The following is a 17856-nucleotide window of genomic DNA, read 5'->3' as shown; positions in this document are numbered from 1 at the left end:
GGCCTCCCTTTCCTTTGCTATTAAAATAGAAGGACTTCTGCTCCTTTCAGTGTCCTGGGTTGCCACAGACAGGTGGCTCACAGCAGTGGAACGTGCTTTCCCTCAGTCCTGGAAGCTGGAAGTCCAACACCAAGACGTCAGCAGGGCTGTTCCTTCCTACAGGCTCTGCAGAAGGGTCTGGGCCAGACCTCTCAGCCTCTGGCAGCGGCTAGCAGTCCTGGGTGCCCCTGATTCACAGACGCTCGTGGTCACATGGCATGCATCCTGTGTTGCTCTGTGTCTTCTTGTGAGATTCGAGTCATATTGCGTTTAGGGCCCATCCTGATTCCCATATGACCTCATCTGAACTTGACTACATCTGCAAAGACCCTATTTCCAAATGAGGCCCCACTCACAGGTTCTGGATGGACATGACTTCAGGGAACAGTGTGGCCCTGTCCACCCCTGGCAGGATGCATCCTGCTGGGGGAGGCACATGCCCTGCACCCACCTCCCTCGGTGTTCCCAGCTTTGGCTGCACACTGGGTGGCAGTCCTCACTGGACTCCCCTCGACTCCTACGTGTGCACAATGCACAGTCCTGGGTGGCAAGCGTTCCTAGCGTGTGGAGTGGCAGCGCCTTGCAGGGACAGTGCAGCATCTCTTGGTGGCTGGGCAGCCCCCCCCCATCTCCCTCTGTCCCTGACCCTGCACATGGTTCCCTCCCTGATTGGGTTCTTGGGGCTCTCACCTCTCCCAGGAGGTCGTGGAAGCCATGGATCCCTCTGTGTGGAGCACTCTCTTCCCTTCATGTCTCCTTCTAGCCTGGACCCCTGGAGGCAAGGGGCACCTAGGAAAACCACTGGGGTATTTTCCTAGAGACAGGCTGGCCTGGGGTGACACTGTCCCCCCCGTGTGACAGAAGCCAGTGCTCGTTTCAAGGAGCATTTCTGTTTTTCCTCCTTTCTGCATCTGTGCTAACATTCTGTGATTCTTAGAGAACCAGAATTCTGAAGAGCAAAACCCAGAGCCAAGAATGTTCAAGCCAGAAGGGATTTCTAAGAGGAACAAAACAGACAGGGCCTCTGCCCACTGAGTTCATAGCCTGGTGGGCAGGCCCAGCTGCCAGACCCATCCAACGCAGCTCACACTGGAAGGGAAGGTCAGTGGGATGAGGCAGAGCAGCAGGGACTAAATCACATGGGGACAGGAGCAGAGGCAGGTAGGAGTTAGTCAAGCAAATGATTTCTTGGGTATGAATCCCAAAGCACAGGCAATGCACGAAAACACAGGGGCTGGGGCTGGGGCTCGGGGGCAGAGCACTTCCTAGCAGGTGTGAGGCCCTGGGTTCGATCCTCAGCACCACAGAAAGATAAATTAAAAAATAAAGAATGAATAGAGGATGTTTAAAAAAATAGAGGACTCATAAAGATATGAAGCTTTTGTACATCTAAGGACACTATCAGCAAAATGAAAAGACAACCCACAGGAGAAAATAGTAAATTATCTATCTGGTAAAGATTTCAGAATACATAAAGTACTTCTACACCAACTCACCACCACCAACAACAAAACAACTCAATTTAAAAAATGGGCAATAGGGGGGCTGGGGATGTGGCTCAAGCGGTAGCTCGCTCGCCTGGCATGCGTGCGGCCTGGGTTCGATCCTCAGCACCACATACAAACAAAGATGTTGTGTCCACCGAAAACTAAAAAAAAAAAATAAATATTTAAAATTCTCTCTCTCTCTCTTTAAAAAAAAAATGGGCAATAGGACTTTGAATAGATATTTCTCAAGAGAAAATTATCCAAGGGGCCAATAAGCCTATAGGAAGTTGACCAATCATCAGGGGATCAAGTCAAAACCACAACGTGGTACACCCTCACATCCTTCAGTACAGCTATGATCAAAAAGCCCAAAATAACAAGTGTTGGTGAGGATGTGGAGAAGCTGGAAGCCTGTGCACGGTTCCTGGGAGTGTAAAATGGTGCAGCCGCTGTGGAACAGTCTGGCAGTCCCTCAGAGAGCTAAACATAGCATCATCGTGTGATCCAGCAATTTTACTTCTGAGTATATACCCAAAAGAATTGAAAGCAGAGAATTAAAAGATCCTTGCAGCTGGGCACTGTGGTGCATGCCTGCATCCCAGTGGCCTGGGCGGCTGAGACAGGAGGATTGCAAGTTCAAAGCCAGCCTCAGCAAAAGTAAGGCCCTAAGCAACTCAGTGAGACCCTGCTAAATAAAATACAAAATAGGGCTGGGGATGTGGCTCAGTGGTCGAATGCCCTCAAATTCAAAAAAAAAAAAGATCCTTGCAGCTGAGCACAGTGGCACACACCAGTTATCTCAGCTACTCAAGAGGCTGAGGCAGGAGGATCCTAAGTTCGAGGCAGCCTGGGCAATTCAGTGAGATTGAGATTCTGTTTCAAAAAACTAAAAATAAAAAATACTGAGAATGTGGCTCAGTGGTCCAGGACCCCTGGGGTCATTCCCCAATCCCTAGTGGGGGCAGGGAATACTTATACACTCATGTTCTTACCAACCAAGAGATGGAAACGTGCCAAGTGCCCATCATCAAATAATGAATGGTAAGTAAGAAGTGCTCTTTGCACACCATGAATGTTAGGAAGTAATGACACGTGCTGTCACATGGAAGAACCCTGAAAACACGCCAAGCCAAGGAGGCAAGTGACAGAAGGAAGAATGGAGTTTGATCCCACTTCCTGGGCATCCCTAGAATAGATGAATTCATAGCCATAGAGAGTGGAGGTTACCAGGATGAGGGGTGGGGGCAGAATGGGCATTTTTCCCATAAAGGGTACCGAGTTTGCAGTAATGAAAACACTTTGAAGATAGATAGTGGTGATTATTGCATAACATTGTGAGTGTGATTAATCCACAGAACATACATTTAAAATGTACATTTGAAATAGCAATTTTTTAGATATTTATTTTTTAGTTGTAGTAGGACATAATACCTTTATTTTACTTATTTATTTTTATAAATATTATTTTATAAATATTATTTTTATTTATAAAAATTTATTTTTATAAATAAAAATAAATAAGTGCTGAGGACTGAACCCAGGGCCTCACCCATGTTAGGCAAGCACTCTACTGCTGAGTCACAACCCCAGCCCCTGAAATAGCAAATTTTATGTTGCATATCTTCATCACAATTTTAAAAAATTACGTACTATACTAAAAGCTGTTGAATTGTATACTTTACATAGGTGAATTATATCTCATTAAAAGCATTAAAGAGACAGAGTTGTTCCTAAATTCAGCCCCCTTGCAAAGGCTGCTTGGAGGGTAGGATGGGAGCAGAGGGGAGGTGTGCAGAGGGCACCTTCCCTGCCCCAGCCTTGCCTGTGCAGCACCTCTGCAGGCAGAGCCAGGGCTCTGTCTGCCTGCACAGCTCTAGGCTGCTTCTGTGCTGAACACAGCCTCCCCTCCAAAGCCAATTTTCTGCACAGTGAAAATGTTTTCTCTGTGCCCACTTGAGCAGATGGCCCCCCACCTTGGCCTGAATTGAGAAGTACAGAAATCAAACAGGGGACAGACGGCTTCCTTGGCAGTGTCTTACAGGCACATAAGCACACAAACTCACGCCTGCCTCCCCACCCCAGCAGCCAGCTTCCCCCTGGCTACACACTGGGGCTGCCCAGGTGCCGGAGCTGGGCCTCCAAAGACAGCTCCTCTTTGGCCTTGCAGAACCCCAGGTGGGCACCTGGCCACCTGACCCAGGTGCCTGCTGTGGCAGGTGTTCAGGAGCTAGATGAATGCCTGAGGGAGTGTATTGTGAAGGTCTCAGAGGTGACTTCATCTCCTGCGCCCCCTCCTGTGCTCCCTCCTCTGCCCAGTCCCTGCCCCCTTCCCAAGAGGGAGCTTGATGAATGGAGGACCCACCTGGGACCTGTCTGCACCCCTCACTTACAATGGTAGCTGAGAAGCTTCTGGGCCACCACTGTGTGTGGTAGGAAGGGCAGGGGTCTGGCCTGAAGATTTTGGGAAGGACCACAGAGACCCTGAGAGGAAGGTCTGAAGTGGAAAAGTCTGACCATTGGTGTGGGGACAGGCCGGGGCCAGAGTTCCTGTTGTGCGAGGTGGGAGACAGCTTGACCAGGGAGGGTCAGGTAACCTCTGCCCAGGGAGGGTCAAATGACCTCTGCAGAGCGACACTACTGGCATCTATGGGCTGAGGAGGCCAGGCCGTAGACTCCAGGGAGAGCCTAGGGGGCCATGGAGACTATCTAAGCCAGGGTTGTAGGGGGCCAACTGCTTCCCACTTCCCCAAGTGACCAGGTCAGCTCAGGAAATGCAAGTGTCCTTCTTGAAGGCACCAGGGGACAAAATGATTTCCAGGCCTTAAGAATCCTACTGTTTGGTTGGGGGTGTGGCTCAGAGGTATGGCACCTACATGCCTGAGGCCCTAGTTCAACCCCCAGCACCTCAAAAACCAGAGAATTCCACTCTTAGAAACATTTGTCTATATACCCAACATGAGGGGACTGTGTCACCAGTGGGCGCAGAGGGAGTCTGTGGCATTTCCAGGGACTAAGCAGGTGGGCTGGGCCTTGACAGCCTGGGAGAGGAGACACTTCCTGTGCCTGGAGTGGGGGGGCTCATCTGGAGAAGTCAAGCCTGCAGGAACTCACCTGGGCCCAGCGCATTCACCCCTCAGCCAGTGGAGCATGTTTGTTCCCCTCAGCAAGGGAGGGGGATGCCGGGACAAGCCCACTGGCCACTTTATGGAGAGGACATGGGACAGAGCAGGTCAGGACTCCTCCAGGGCTGCTCTGTCGGGGAGGGCTGGCTGCCAGGGAGGAGGACCTGCCTGACGTGGGAGGCTACCTCCCTCCTTCACACCCCTCCAAGCTCAGCTCCTGAGTCCTGGCCAGGGAATACCGGGGAATTCCAGGGAATACCAGGCATCCGGCAGAAAATCTCTGGACAGGGCCAGCAAGAAACCAGAGCGGATGGTTCCTTCTGCCAACCCAGCATGTCATTAGGGGGTGGGGGTGGGCCCACAAAGCTACCGGGCTCCAGGCTTACCGACCCGATTGTAAGCGTCTGGGATCTCTAGTATGCCAGCTTCCGGAAGCACCGAAGTCTTAGTGTTGGGTGCAAGGCTCTGTGTGGGGCAGGAGACACAACCAGAGCAGGACATGCAAGGCTCTGGCGCCCATAGGGGCTGTTTCCAGCCAACCCCCGACACTCCAGGACTGGGTCTAGGCTCCTCTGTGGCCCCCTGGGGGGCCCCTCCTAAGTGGTGGTGGGGAAAACAGTCCTTGAGAGCTGGCCAGGAGCTGAGAACTGGAGAAGGTGACACTGACCAGATTCCCTGGGATGCTGGAGTCCAGGAGCTGCAGCCAGGCTCTCCCACAGCCCACCTTCAGGAAGACCCCCATCATAGTTCATGTTTTGTTACTAAAACAAAATATTTGGGGCAGGCTAACTTAACAAGGCAAAGAGGTTTAGTTAGCTGACATTTTTGGAGACTGAAAGTCCAAAATCAGACAATCCGAGTGTTGGCCCTTGGTGAGGACCTCCTGGTGGAGGGCCCGTGTGAGAGAGAAAGTCACAGCAGCAAACAGGAAGTCATCTGTGGCATGCCCCCAGTGAGCTAAGGACATCCCACTAGGTCCCTCCTCTTGAAGTCCCCCTCCCAACTTGGCCATGCTGCACACCAACCCTCCAGCAGGGAACCTGTGGATCCCTCAGGTCATCAAATCCATCACACCTTCCAGCCTGGCAGCCTGGAAATGCTGCCCCCTCTGGGACGTCAGCCTTCCGGGTTGGGGGCAGGGTATCAGTGATGAGAACCCTGAGAGGCATCTGGGGTCCTGGTGGCAGGGGGAGGGGAGGCCACACACTTCATCCTGTTTTCACAGCCCTGCAAGGTAAGTCCTGGCAGCCCCCCCGTGACGCGTGAGGCCCCCGTGGTTCAAGGTCAGGCCGGGTGAGAGCACCGAGCTGGGCATCTGTAACCCTGGGTCCCAGTTCCAGCACCTGCGCAGTCGAGCTGCCCAGCTCTGAACAGGCTGCACATGCTCTCGCAGCCTCGGTACCCTGAAAAGCGGGGCAGTGGGATTAGATGGCCCTCGAGGCTGCTCCAACACAGACCTTCTCCAGGTCTCAGATGCAGCACCTTTTCTGCCAGAGAAGAGCTAGAGGCACCCGAAGGTCTGACAGGCTGGCCCTGCCCTGGTGCGACTTGATGAGACTGGATGACTCGGGGCAGTGACTCGCTGTCTTCATATGTGTGGACAAATGGGGGGACCCTGCAGCTGAGTGTACTGAGCACAGTATAAGAGAGAAAAGGTAGAAATGTGAGCAGGAGCTTGCTGATAGGTCTGTCTGAAAACGTGCACTCTCTCTGTAGGTAGTGAGCCCCGTCACCCCAAGTGTGGAAGCTGAGAATGGTCCTATGTATCCAAGAGGCTTCCAAGACCCTTCGACTCTGGAATCCTGTGCCCATGTCCCTGTGCCCAGACACGGAAGCCTGCACAACTGCAGGGCCTGGCATCTTCCTTCCCAGCAGCTGCTTCTAGTGTGAGCTCCTAATGTGAGTCAAGATACCCAGGCTGGAATGAGCTCTCTCAGGAGGCTGGAAACTCAAGTGTGAAGCAGCTCTCTAGCTGTTCCCTTTCCTGAGTGGGAAGCAGGAGCTCCTGGAGCCAGCACGTGTGACCCACCCACCCACCATGGTGGCCCTGGAGGGAACGGGCAGGAGTCCCCTGCTCAGTGGGGCTGCTCTCTGCCAACCAGGCTCCTGAGTGTGAGGAGGAGGACCCGCCTGCCTTGCTACCTACCCTCCACCTTGCCAGGCAACAGGACTCCTTCACACCCCACCAACCAACCCCAGTTCCTGGCCAGGGAACACCAGGCATCCGGCAGAAAACCGCCCCCCACCCAATCCTGCAGGGCCAGTAAGACACCAGAGCCCCTGGCTCCTTCTGCAACCCAGCCTGACTGCTGTGCTTGTGCAAGGGTGGATGGATGGTGTGTGTGGCGGGGGACCAAGAAGCAGGCAGGCTATTTCGGCTCCATGTTCCCTGGCCCCAGCTTGTAAGTGTCCTGGGGTCTTTAAAACCAGGGCTCTCAGATCCTCAGCCCTGTGTTCTTTGGAAGGGAGCAGCTCACAAGCTTTGTGACATCCAGAGCTTGGCCAAGAAAGCAAGGACTTCCCCAGGGCCAGGGCCCCCAAGGTACCCACTCTCTTTGTTTTGTGGATGTGGGGACACCCTCCATTTGAGTGCAGAAAAGTGGCCCAGAACTCCAGAGTAGGGGGTGTGGGGCATCTGTCAGCAGGATGTGGCAAAGGAGAGTGGCCAGGGTGGCCTGGGAACACGAAGCTCAGGCCTAGCAGGGAACAGGGCTGCTGGGGAGCCCGAAACCGGGAATGACTCCTCATCCCAGGGCTAGTGTGACCTCCCCAAGTTGGGAAATCACTCACTTCACCTCTCTCTGCCTCAGTGTCAGCGGCCCTTGGGAAATGAGGAACCCCCCCACCCCAGAACCCCAGGGATTTCTGGAGCTGTTGAGGGACACAGTACAATGCAAACCCAAGTTCCTTACAGGTGAAGGTCACCTGCACCCTGCAGGTGAGGAAGGGGAGCCCAGGGATGTGGCCAGGCAGGTTGATGACATTGGCAAGTTCTAGAAAACATACAGTCCAAGGAGACCACAGTCTTTCTTCACTCTTTACTGTGTAAAAATAAACTCAACAATTCATGTCATTTCAGCATGAAAAAAAAAAAAAAAAGCAAGAATACCAGTAGAAATAGTGCATTTCTAGAATTGCTGATGGGAGGTGGCAGGTCCCATGGTTTTGACCCATTTGATACCCAAAAGGCTGCAAATTGTATGAAAAATGTACAGCTTTGGTTAGCAAATAATGAAAAAGTAAGATACATCGATTCTCTTTCATATTTTACATTATATACATTGTGACAATATCAACTTCAGGGGGTTTGCTTTTATTTTATTTTTTTGGCAAATAAGACAAAATTGGGACTCTCAGTATTGGGCTTTTTTCTCCTCAATGACTTGTTCCCTTTTAACAAATTGCACTGCACTTAAGTCCACTGTGCACAGAAGCGAGACATTTCCCAATGTTATTTGAATAAATTTCCACACTGTGTTTTAAGAGATGATACCACAACTGCTTCGAGCCATGTTTCAGTTGCCACGGGCTTTCAAAGGAGTCGATCCTCTTAATGTTGACACTATGTAACCCTAGCTGCTTCTATCGAGGTGAGAACTGATATTCAAGTCCTCAATTTGTTCTATTCGACCAGTAAGCTCCAAGACAAAGGTCCCACCATTAACGACTTTTTTGACCTCCTGTCCCCAACATGCCTTCAAGATCAGGTGGCCTGCCTTGGAACTCACTGGAATGACCGTGAACCTCAGGCCTGCACTCCCTCCCCTCACTGCCCACAAGACACCCCCTTGGTCTCAGGTCCCAGGGCTGGTGACAAAGTGATTTTTGCAGTCTTAGAAAATAAACTGGGAATCTACAAAAGGAAAAGAAAGCATACAAAATGTATCTCTTTCTTCCAAAATACACGCTTTCAGTCCTACATTTTGGTGGAGCCTGAAAGTGTTTTCCAGGGAGATATAGGTTGAGATAATTTATAGGTTTGCCCTATTCTTTCATAAAAATACTCTTGTTTGGTAATAAACTTTTTCTTCTGCAGTAAGAGAAATAAGACTGTGTTATCAAAAGCAAGAAGGCTTACGATTCAAGTGGGGTCTCAGCCCCCGAGGGCCCGGGGGCCTCCTTGGCAGAGTCCCACCCGGACACCCAGGGAGCTGTCGGACAGCAGCTGGGCAAAAGCAAACACTGTGCCGACAGAGCTTTTTATCTTCCTGTTTTATAAAATGGCTTACCTGAGAGGCATGTAGAATTCAGTGCAAGAGGGAACATCAGTCAGATCAAGGAGGCAATGGGACTGTGGGCTGGATTTGCGGCTGTGTCATCTACCTTTCTCGGGGCCAGCAAAGTGCCAAGTGTGAACACAGTGAGGGAGTCGAGGGGCTTGGCACTGACTCCAGTGAGGGCCGGGCGGGAGCTAAATATCCGTGTCTGGCACCATGGGTGCATCAAGGGAGCGGGAAGGGAAGGGAAGGGACAGAGGTGTGAGTTGGGATGCTCTGCCCTCTCTAGCTAGGGCAGAGGATGGCTTGTGGTCCTGGACGGACAGCTCCCACCTTGCCCACTGTGGGCAGAGGTGGTTTGGGGTCCGGTATTGGCAGGGGCAGGGGCTGGTGGAAGGTGCTGGCAGGAGGGCACCTGGCACAGCCGGCTCTGGGCCCTGCCCACGCGGGGCTCCCAGGCGGCTGGAGTGAGGGTGGGGCTCCATCTGCTCTGGAAAGGCGATTCCAGGCTCTCTTGCTCTCTCCCAACCACGGTACCATTCAGGCTCGTTCTCAGCCTACATGTTAAAGTTGCTTCTTGGTGTGTTTGGGGGGCGGGGAGGAGAGGGGAGCGCTGACCTCCCTCTTGACCTCCACTGACACCCCTGCTTGCTTACCCAGCCATTTTCAGTAGCATGGGTGGTCAAAGAACACTGGGTGGCACTCAGCACACAACACAGAACCGGAGAAGTCCATGCAGGCAAGGGAACACACATCGGACCAGGGAGCAAGGAACACGCCACCCGAGGAACATGCAAACAGAGAAGATCCCTGCAGATCCGAGAAAGCCACGACCCGACGGGCACTGAGGAAGCACGCGTATCTAAAAAAGCCACTGTTGAACAAGAACACACAGGGCGGTGCCGACCCGCACCCTCTCGGCCAGAGTGATGCAGTGCGGAACGGCAGCCGGTTCCGTGCAGACGCAGTGAGCACAGCGACAGAGACACCAATACAGACACACAGATGCACGGGGGTTTCTGACACAACACGAGCCTGCGCTGCAGGAGCCAGGTGCCCCTGGAGGGACAGCAGGCAGGGCCTGCTCCTCGGAAGAACGTCTGCAGCTGCCAGGTGGTGTGCAGGACTTCTAGACAGACCCGCCTGCCTTTTGCCAGTCAGATTTCTGGAGATGGCCCACCAGCTGGCAGGACAAAGCAGAGGCTCCCCCATCCTGGGCATGACCTCCTGGATGTTTGCTCTAGGTCACTCACACACAAGCACACACATGTGCACACACACACACACACACACACGCACGCACACTTTTCTCCCCTCTTCGGAAGGATTAGAAGGGGATGCTTGTGCTGCTTTTCAGGGGGAAAAGAAGCCGGAGGTTCTAGGTGAGTCAGGTCTCAGAGTCACAGACCAGTGGCAGATTGGGGGCTGCTGAAGCCCTGTGAGGAGCGGGTGGCAGGCCCTGCTCTGGCCAGGACTGGCTCCATCTGAGCGGTCCCTGAGCCAGCTTATCCAGGCCTGGGGTGCGGGAGGGGTATGGCTGTCAGAAGTGCCAAGGGACCGGCTGGGCTGAGTCTCTGTAGCCTTCTGGGGCTGGGTCTCAGTCAGCACATGGGTTCCTTGTCCAGAGGACACCACTTGAAACCTCTGTCTCCAACTACCAGAGGTGGGGGCCAAAGCACTAGACCTCTGAATCTTGGGGCTCATGGGACACTCCTCTCTCAGGGCCACTTGGGCTCAAGCAGTACAGCATGGGTGGCTGAAAGGGAGTAACAGGTCCCAGCTCCACAGGATGCAAAGAGGCAGGGAGGCCCAGGAGCGAGGCCCAGTCCTGGGGTAGAGCCACCAAGGGGGCATGCAGGCCAGACCCCCAGGCCCACACTGCCCTCAGGTGAGACCGCAGGGATGCTGACCAGGCAGGGTGAGGGAAGGACTGGAAGGCGATGCCACCCCAGGACAGAAGCCTCCGACCTTCAGAGAGCATTCACTTCTAATATGGAGTAAAAACTCTCTGTAGAAAGGTCCCCCTGGCCTTGAAAAACCATTAAAACACATTTCCTACATCACTAGAGAGCTATGCTGCTCCAAAAGAGGTCTGCAAACGAAGACAGATGTGTGTGCTGGAGAAGCGGCACCAGCCCCAAGGCACACAGGAGCGGACAGAGTTGGCAAATTCAGAGTTCTGACCCATCACGAGGTTTCCCAAAGCCACAAGGAAAGGAGGAAACCAGATATTCATTCTAGAATGAAAGTCCTCCCCAGCTATAGACACACACACACACACACACACACACACACACACACACACACACCCCTTCACCGACTTCTGCACTGTTCAGAATGCTGATGTCACCTCTTTCGCTGTGAGTAGGGCACACCTGGGAAACAGTCGGGGCTCCTAGGGAGAAGTTAGGTTCCTTAGGAATGGAGGAGAGCCGGGACTGCTTCCTGTGCATGAGAAGGGCAAAACCAGGCTGTGTGCGCATGTGTGTGTGTGCGTGTGCATGTGCAGGGGCCATGGCCTTGATTCGTTCCTGGGGAAGGGAAAGAAGAGACGATGGATCATCACTGCACAAGCAGGGGAGGTGGGTGTGGGGCCGGGGCTCAGCCCTGCGGAAAGCTGTCAGTTGATCTGGCGACAGGCCTCGAATGTCCACTTGGTGGCTCCGCCAAAGATCTCAATGTGGGACTCAGCCCAGGCGATGACATTGCCAGAGAGGGCCTTGGTGCTGCAGGTGGCCAGGTTGTATACTTCCCCCGGGGTCAGCTTGCGGTCCCAGATGTTGAAATGGGCCAGCTCACCCACAAATGCTTGTGTGGCATCAAACCCGCCACCCAGAGTGTCCTTTGGAGAAGAGCAGGGGATGAAGGTTGAGGGTCAGCCAGATGATCAAGGACCAGATGGGGGGGCCTATCCCTGGGGGATGAGTCTGGGTGTCTGTCTCTCCTTTTTGGGGTTGCTCTGTCTGTCCTTGGTACCCTTCTGTTTCTTGGCCCTGAGTCTTCAGCCACACATCTGCCAATCTCTGAGGGCAGCTCGGGAAAAGGACTGGTGGGGCCGCCCCCTCTGCTTTGGATGGGGATCTCTGCTTGGGGGCCTCTGGACTCTGCCCATCCTGTCCCTCAGCCAGCAAGTGAGGGGTCAGTGGGGCTGTGGACAACTATGGCAACAGAGTCCTGGGGCCCTACTCAGACCACACTCTTGGCCAGCTCCAGCTAACTACATTCCCCCAGGAACAGAAGTCCTGTCTTCTCCACCCCTTCCCCTCCCTCCCAGGTGCCCAAAGGAGGAGAGGAACCACTTCTTGGGAACTAAATTATTCATTGTTAAAAGCAGAATTGGCCTCCCCATGCCAAAGAGAGCCTCACTGCAGCGCTGAGAGGTCTGGATGCAGAGCTGCTCCTGCCCCAGGTCCCTGAAGAAGCCCCCAGGCAGGGGTTGGGCCCAAACCCCAGCACAACTCGCTGCCCTCCTACTTCTCCAGCTCCCAGGGTGCTTCCCCGCCCCCAGGCTGCAGCTCTCTCCCCTCCCCCACCAGTACCTGCTCCTGGCCCAGCACCAGCACGCCCTGCGGCTTGATGGGGTGGTAGGGTGCCAGGTTCTCGCCATTGCCGCCCTGGGTGCCATCCTGGTAGGCTTCCCAGACCCCGTCCCGGGTGGTCCAGGTGACGCAGATGTGGTGCCACTTGCCATCATTGATTACAAAGGGCAGCTTGGCCACCTGGGAAGAAGGAGGAGCACACCACGCGATGGGTGAGGACAGCTTTCAGAATCAGTGATCTCACAGGTGCGACTGTGATTTTTTTTTTTTCCTCCTCACTTCACTTTCAAAATACAAATGGAGAGTCTTTACTGAATTCCTCTAGCACCTTCCCCTCTGAACTTCAGCATCCATCAGCCCCACCCACGGGTGGGTCATGGAATCCCATAGGAAACACAATGCCTGGCCAAGGAGCCCTGAGATGTATCTGGGCACACACCACCTCACTCCTACGTGCCCTCCTCCCTCTTAGGGGTCTATAAAACAAGCCCTCAAGGGACGGCCGCAACCCTAGCAGTTTCTTGTTGCCTCCCCCTGCCAGGCCTCTCCTCTCTTCCCTCACTCCATCTCCAGGTGTTAGTCCTCAGGTCTGCACCCCAGCCGGCCCCTGCAGAGAGCCTGGGGGATGCTGTGAGGGGATGACACTGTGCTTTCAAAACCAGCCTTGGAACAGACTCTCACTCCCCCTCTCCGCTCCAGGCAGGGGATGGCGCAGCAGACAGAACCTTACAGGCCTCCCACTTGGGTAATGGAGCCCAGAAAGCACAACCCTCTCTGGGGCACAGCTTCAAGATCAGGGGCCAGAATCTGATTCCCAGCTTTACCCATTTACTACCACGAAGGACATGAAGATAAAGGGGTTTGAAAGTTGGCAGCTAATTCCCAGGCAAATAAAGGGGGACAAGACGGGGAAACGGTCACTAGAGGGAAAGGTCTGCCCTGGAACAGGGAACAGGTGGAACTGGCCTTCTCCCGAGAGTAGGGGGCTAAGTGGGATAGATGTGGATTAAGAAAGATCTCCAGAGCACCTTGATTCCCCACCCAGGGCACCTATGGACCACCAAATATGGAGAAGCCAAGACAGTCTTAGGCCCAACAGCGGAGGAGCCAGGATCACATCAGCAGGATGCATGTCCCCATCACCTCCCCCCATCCCCACACAGGAGGCCTCTGTCTGGAACATTCCGGCTCTCCCTATTCTGGAGCAGAGAGCAGGCGAGGGTACCCCTTCCCACTTCTGTCCTTCACCTTCTGCCTCCCCCAGTTCCACTGGGTAGAAGGGCCACAGCAGCATCTAAGGTCACCTGACAGAGCTGGGGCCTGAAGGCCTCATCCTGCAGTCCCTACCTTGTCATTGATGAGGATCTCCATGGGGTTGTTGCCCCACTCGATGAGGACTAGCTCATTGGCCTGGCCGGGCACAGCATAGGAGAAGGGCGTGCCCACGCCGGGCGCAGCGCTGGACTTGAGCCACATGCACACGGTGAAGGCGTACATCTCAGGCAGGCTCTTCTTCACCTTGGCGTACATGTAGTTGGTCCGCAGCGGGAATGTGAGCTGGAACTTGTCTCCAGGGCGGTTATCTTTTTGACCTGGGGAGGACAGAACCCAGTCCGACACCTTGACCCAGTGCTTAGCTGGCATCTGAATTGTGTTTGGTCCCCACCAACCCTGTGACGCAGACAAGGCATGGGGCCAGATGGTAAAAAAGCTGACCCAAGGTCTCTCCACTCCAGGCCTGGCTAGCACTCACTTCCACATGGTGCCACCCTGGGGAGGTGGGGTGGAGGGGGAACACAGGCTGGCTGTGGGTATCCACCCTTGGGCTGCCAGGTGGGCATGGGAAAGGCATGGCCAGCCTTCAGGTTGGTGGGATCCTGTCAACTGACTGAGAAGGTGGCTGCAGGGGAAGGAGGAACGAGGCTAGTTCCCCACAGAACAGCCCCTTTGGGGGCCGACCTGATTCCAGGATGGTAACTGTGCTCAGAACCCCTCACCACTCCTATCGGTGTCTCTTAATCCCCAAGGAGACAATCAGGCCACAGTTTCCTGCCATGCATCCTTCCAGGCCCACCCCTGCTGCAGCCTGGGCCATTTCCACAATCCCATTCATCCCTTGGAAAAAAGCACTGTCCCCTCCCCCAGGCTCTTCCAGGGACTCAGACTGGAGCCCAGCTGAGAGGGCAGGGCAGGGCAGGGCAGGGCAGCAGGAGTGGGCGGCATCCCTGGGGGGGGGGCAGAGTGACTACTTTGAGGATGCCACACAGTCTCGAATGAGCTTCCATCAGGCACAGTTTGCAGTCCTTTTAAACTGCCATCAGCTTCCAACCTGCCAGCCATGTCTCCAGGGAATGTCTAAACCCCTCACCCCAAAAGACAAACACACCATGGCTATTGGTTATTGCGCTGGGCCTGGTGTGGGGCTGACTCCTGACCCAGCCCCCTGAGTACTCATATCAGAGCCCAGGAATACAAGCACCCTGCCATCTCCTGGGTGCCCACCTGTGCTCCTACCCCAGAGCCCAGACCTGGTACCTCAGGCTCAGGGGAATTTCTGGAAGGCATTTGGACAGGACAGCAATCCCCTCCTCCTCTGAGCCAGGTATCTGATAGCAGAGCAGGGCTGGCCCCTTTAAGACAGGGCCCCCCACATACAAGCCCACAGTGGGGAGATCCAGCCCCTGGTGTCTCTCTAGAACGGTTTAATTTCCCAGCATCTCTCCTCCTTTCCTCCCCCTCCCTCCTGAGGTCCCTCTCTCCCCTGATCTGTTTTTCAGTTACATAACGTGCCTTAAGATGGCACTGTTTAAATCCATCCGGCACAGTTTGCAGTCCAAGCAGGGTCACGTGGCCCTGCTCCACTCCTAGGTGCCCCCCCACCTTTTTACAACCTTGTTTGATTTCTGCGACTTGAAGGCAGAGCTCATCTGTGCGGGGCTGTGCTTGGGCCAGCCTGAGTTGACTACCTGAGAGCTGCCGAGGTGAACAAGATGCCCAAGCTTGGGTCACTCAGAAAGGAGATAGGAGCATGGCTCTGGGTGGGAGGGGGAACCTGGTGATCCTGAGAGAACATCAGGGGCTCAGGGCAACTGGGAGGAAATGTACCCAAGGCCCAAGTGGGCTAATGCCTCATTCTTTGCTGGTGACAGAGACCAGCAAGAGCCAGATTTTCTTAACCAGGGAGGGCTGGGCCAACCACAGCTACTGTGCAAAGTTACTGAAGATTAAACAAATCAGACTTGAAAAATTCGGGAGTGTGAGTACTGCTTGATGGGGACAGGTGCACCATGCAATATCTTCCTCTGTTCAGCCTCTTGTCCCTGGAGATGTCTCCGGCCCAGGGTACCAGCAAAGCTAGAGAACAAGCCTGGAAGATCAGAACCTGGGGAGGGGCTTCCGGAGTGGAGGAAGTCGGGGTTACAGGGCTGAACTGGGCTGTGCAGGGAGTCTGTCTCACACGGTCCCTGGAGGGAGCCCGAGCAGGCAGCCTGGACCCCTCTTAGCCCTTACCTTTCTCCAGCTCGCTGATCCGCTGGTGCAGGGAGGTCAGGGCGCTCTCGATCTTGACCCTTTCCTCGGTGTCGTTCTTGGGGCCCCCCTTTCCTTCCTCCAATGTGTTCACCCGAGATAGCACCTGCCGCTCCAAGTCATCGATCTTGCTCTGCAGCAGATCCTTGAGGCTGTTGGTCTGGCTGGAGGAATTGAGGCGGCTGTACTGCTGCGGGGGCACAAGGGCAGGGGAAAACCACACCGTTACACGAGGAAGGGAGACCTTGCCAGAGGCCCGCGGCGCGGTCCCCTGCGGGCGACTGCGGGGGCGGCCTGGCGAGGAGCTCCGGCGAGTGGCCGCCCGCAGGTCCCCGCAGGCTCGGCGAGGCGCCGGCCCGGCATAAGCTAGCTGCCGAGACCGGAGTGGGGGGTGCCGGGCCGGGTCGGGGACGTAGTGGGGGAGGGCAGGGGGGCACAAAACCCGGAGGGGGAACCGCGGCTCACACAGACCTCGAGGTTCTCCAGGCGGGTTTTGAGAGACTGCAAAGTTTGCCCGAGTTGGCTAAGCGTCTCCGCGGCCGGCGTCCGGGACAGGTCGCCCATGGTGTTCTTGCCCGAGCCGGGCTGCTTGCGGCCGCCGCCCGCCCTTGCCTCGCCGGGACCGGAGTCCAGTGTGCTCTGACTCTCGCAGCGGCCCAGCTTGGTGGTCAGTTCGCGGATGGTCTCCTTCTGGCTAAGGATAGTCTCCTTCTGCTGCAGCACGGTCTCGCGAAGCTGCAGCACATTGCTCCGGAGCTCCTCCGCGCCGCCAGCGGCCACGGACGCGGCGCACATGTCGGCGTCCACCGGCACCGAGGTGCAGATGAAGCGCGTCGGCCCAAAATCCTGGGCCCCACTGCCCAGGAGGCAAAGAGCGAGCAGCGCACAGGTGCGCGCGGCGCGGCCGGCCAGCATGGCTGCGGGCACCTGGAGCGCCGGACCCGTTTCGGCTCGGGTGGGGCTCGGCTCTGGCTGGGACCGGGCTCCGGCTGTCGCTCCTCTGGCGGCCCGCGCTCTGGGAGCCGCGATCCTGGGACGCACGGTCCACACCGCCGCGCTCTCCGGCCCCCACTGCCGCCTGCGCTGCGGAGCTCGCGCCTTTTATGCTGCCGCGGGAGGGGCCTCGGCGCAGCCGACGTCAGCGGGGGAGGAATCCCGCTTTAATTGTCTGCGGCCCTGGCCCGCCGCGCGGCGGGGGTCGCACGGGAGCGCGGCGGGGGCTGCTTCCTCGCGCCCTCTCCCGCCCCTCCCCGCGCCGCCGCCCCCTCCCACCGCCTCCGCCGGCCCGCCCCCGCCCCGGCCAGCGCCGCTTCCCCGAAGGCTGAGAGAGCCCGGGGACCAGTGGGCTATCGGGCCGCGGGCCTGGCCTCAAAGATGGGCTACATGTGGTGTCCCCCAATCTCCGACGGAACTCCGGGCGGACGAGAGACCACGACAAAGCCAGGAGACAGAACTCGGTTCTGTTCGCTCGGCTTCACTGAGCACCCGCGAAGTCCGGTTCTCCAGTGACCACCCGAGACCTCAAATCCAACCTGCCGGGTGAGGTTCAGAAGCCACTGAGTCTGGGGACTTCCCGCGACATCGTTCCCATCTCTCCTGCTTTTCCCCTCCCCCAGCTCCCAGGCCTTAGGGACCCAACATCGTCCTCCGTGCGGGCGGGGCGTTGGGGACTTCTCCCACGCGGCCTTCGGGAGTCCGAGTCTTTGCTACCACCTGAGCCCGCCCAGTTCCGGACAGACGGCGCCCTAGAAGCTGGAGGCGCTGGCGAAGTGGACCCAGCGGGAAGACCGGAGGCCCGCGTGCGCTCTGGGTGTGCCGGTGTGTCCCTCTGCCTAGGGTCCCCTGTGTGTCTGTGGGTGCCTGTTGGATTTTGTGTTCCTCGTGCGCCCCAGCGTTTCTCATTTCTTGGGCCCCACGGTCAGTG

General features: G+C 56.0%; 1 protein-coding gene across 1 annotated transcript; it reads right to left on the bottom strand.

Annotated features, from left to right (window-relative positions):
* Positions 1-11485: 11485 nt before the first annotated feature.
* Positions 11486-16847, bottom strand: Nptx1 (neuronal pentraxin 1). Its single transcript, XM_076871064.1, has 5 exons — positions 16404-16847; positions 15915-16122; positions 13752-13996; positions 12405-12584; positions 11486-11707 (listed from the first exon to the last, which is right to left on the bottom strand). The coding sequence occupies exons 1-5, from the start codon at positions 16845-16847 to the stop codon at positions 11486-11488; spliced, it is 1299 nt and encodes a 432-aa protein (XP_076727179.1).
* Between the last annotated feature and the right edge of the window lie 1009 nt (positions 16848-17856).

This window comes from Callospermophilus lateralis, chromosome 11 (assembly GCF_048772815.1).
Source record: "Callospermophilus lateralis isolate mCalLat2 chromosome 11, mCalLat2.hap1, whole genome shotgun sequence".
Classification (NCBI taxonomy): domain Eukaryota; kingdom Metazoa; phylum Chordata; class Mammalia; order Rodentia; family Sciuridae; genus Callospermophilus; species Callospermophilus lateralis.
Note: the sequence above shows the minus strand (reverse complement) of the source record. Positions and strands in the feature narration are given on the sequence as shown.

What these genes read in the sequence shown, in the direction of transcription:
- Nptx1 (XM_076871064.1), bottom strand. Translation starts at nt 16,847, where the DNA reads ATGCTGGCCGGCCGCGCCGCGCGCACCTGTGCGCTGCTCGCTCTTTGC. An exon ending in CCCGCCTGGAGAACCTCGAG is followed by an intron (nt 16,123 to 16,403) that starts GTCTGTGTGAGC and finishes GTGCCCCCGCAG; the next exon opens with CAGTACAGCCGCCTCAATTC. An exon ending in TGGTGCTGGGCCAGGAGCAG is followed by an intron (nt 11,708 to 12,404) that starts GTACTGGTGGGG and finishes TCTTCTCCAAAG; the next exon opens with GACACTCTGGGTGGCGGGTT.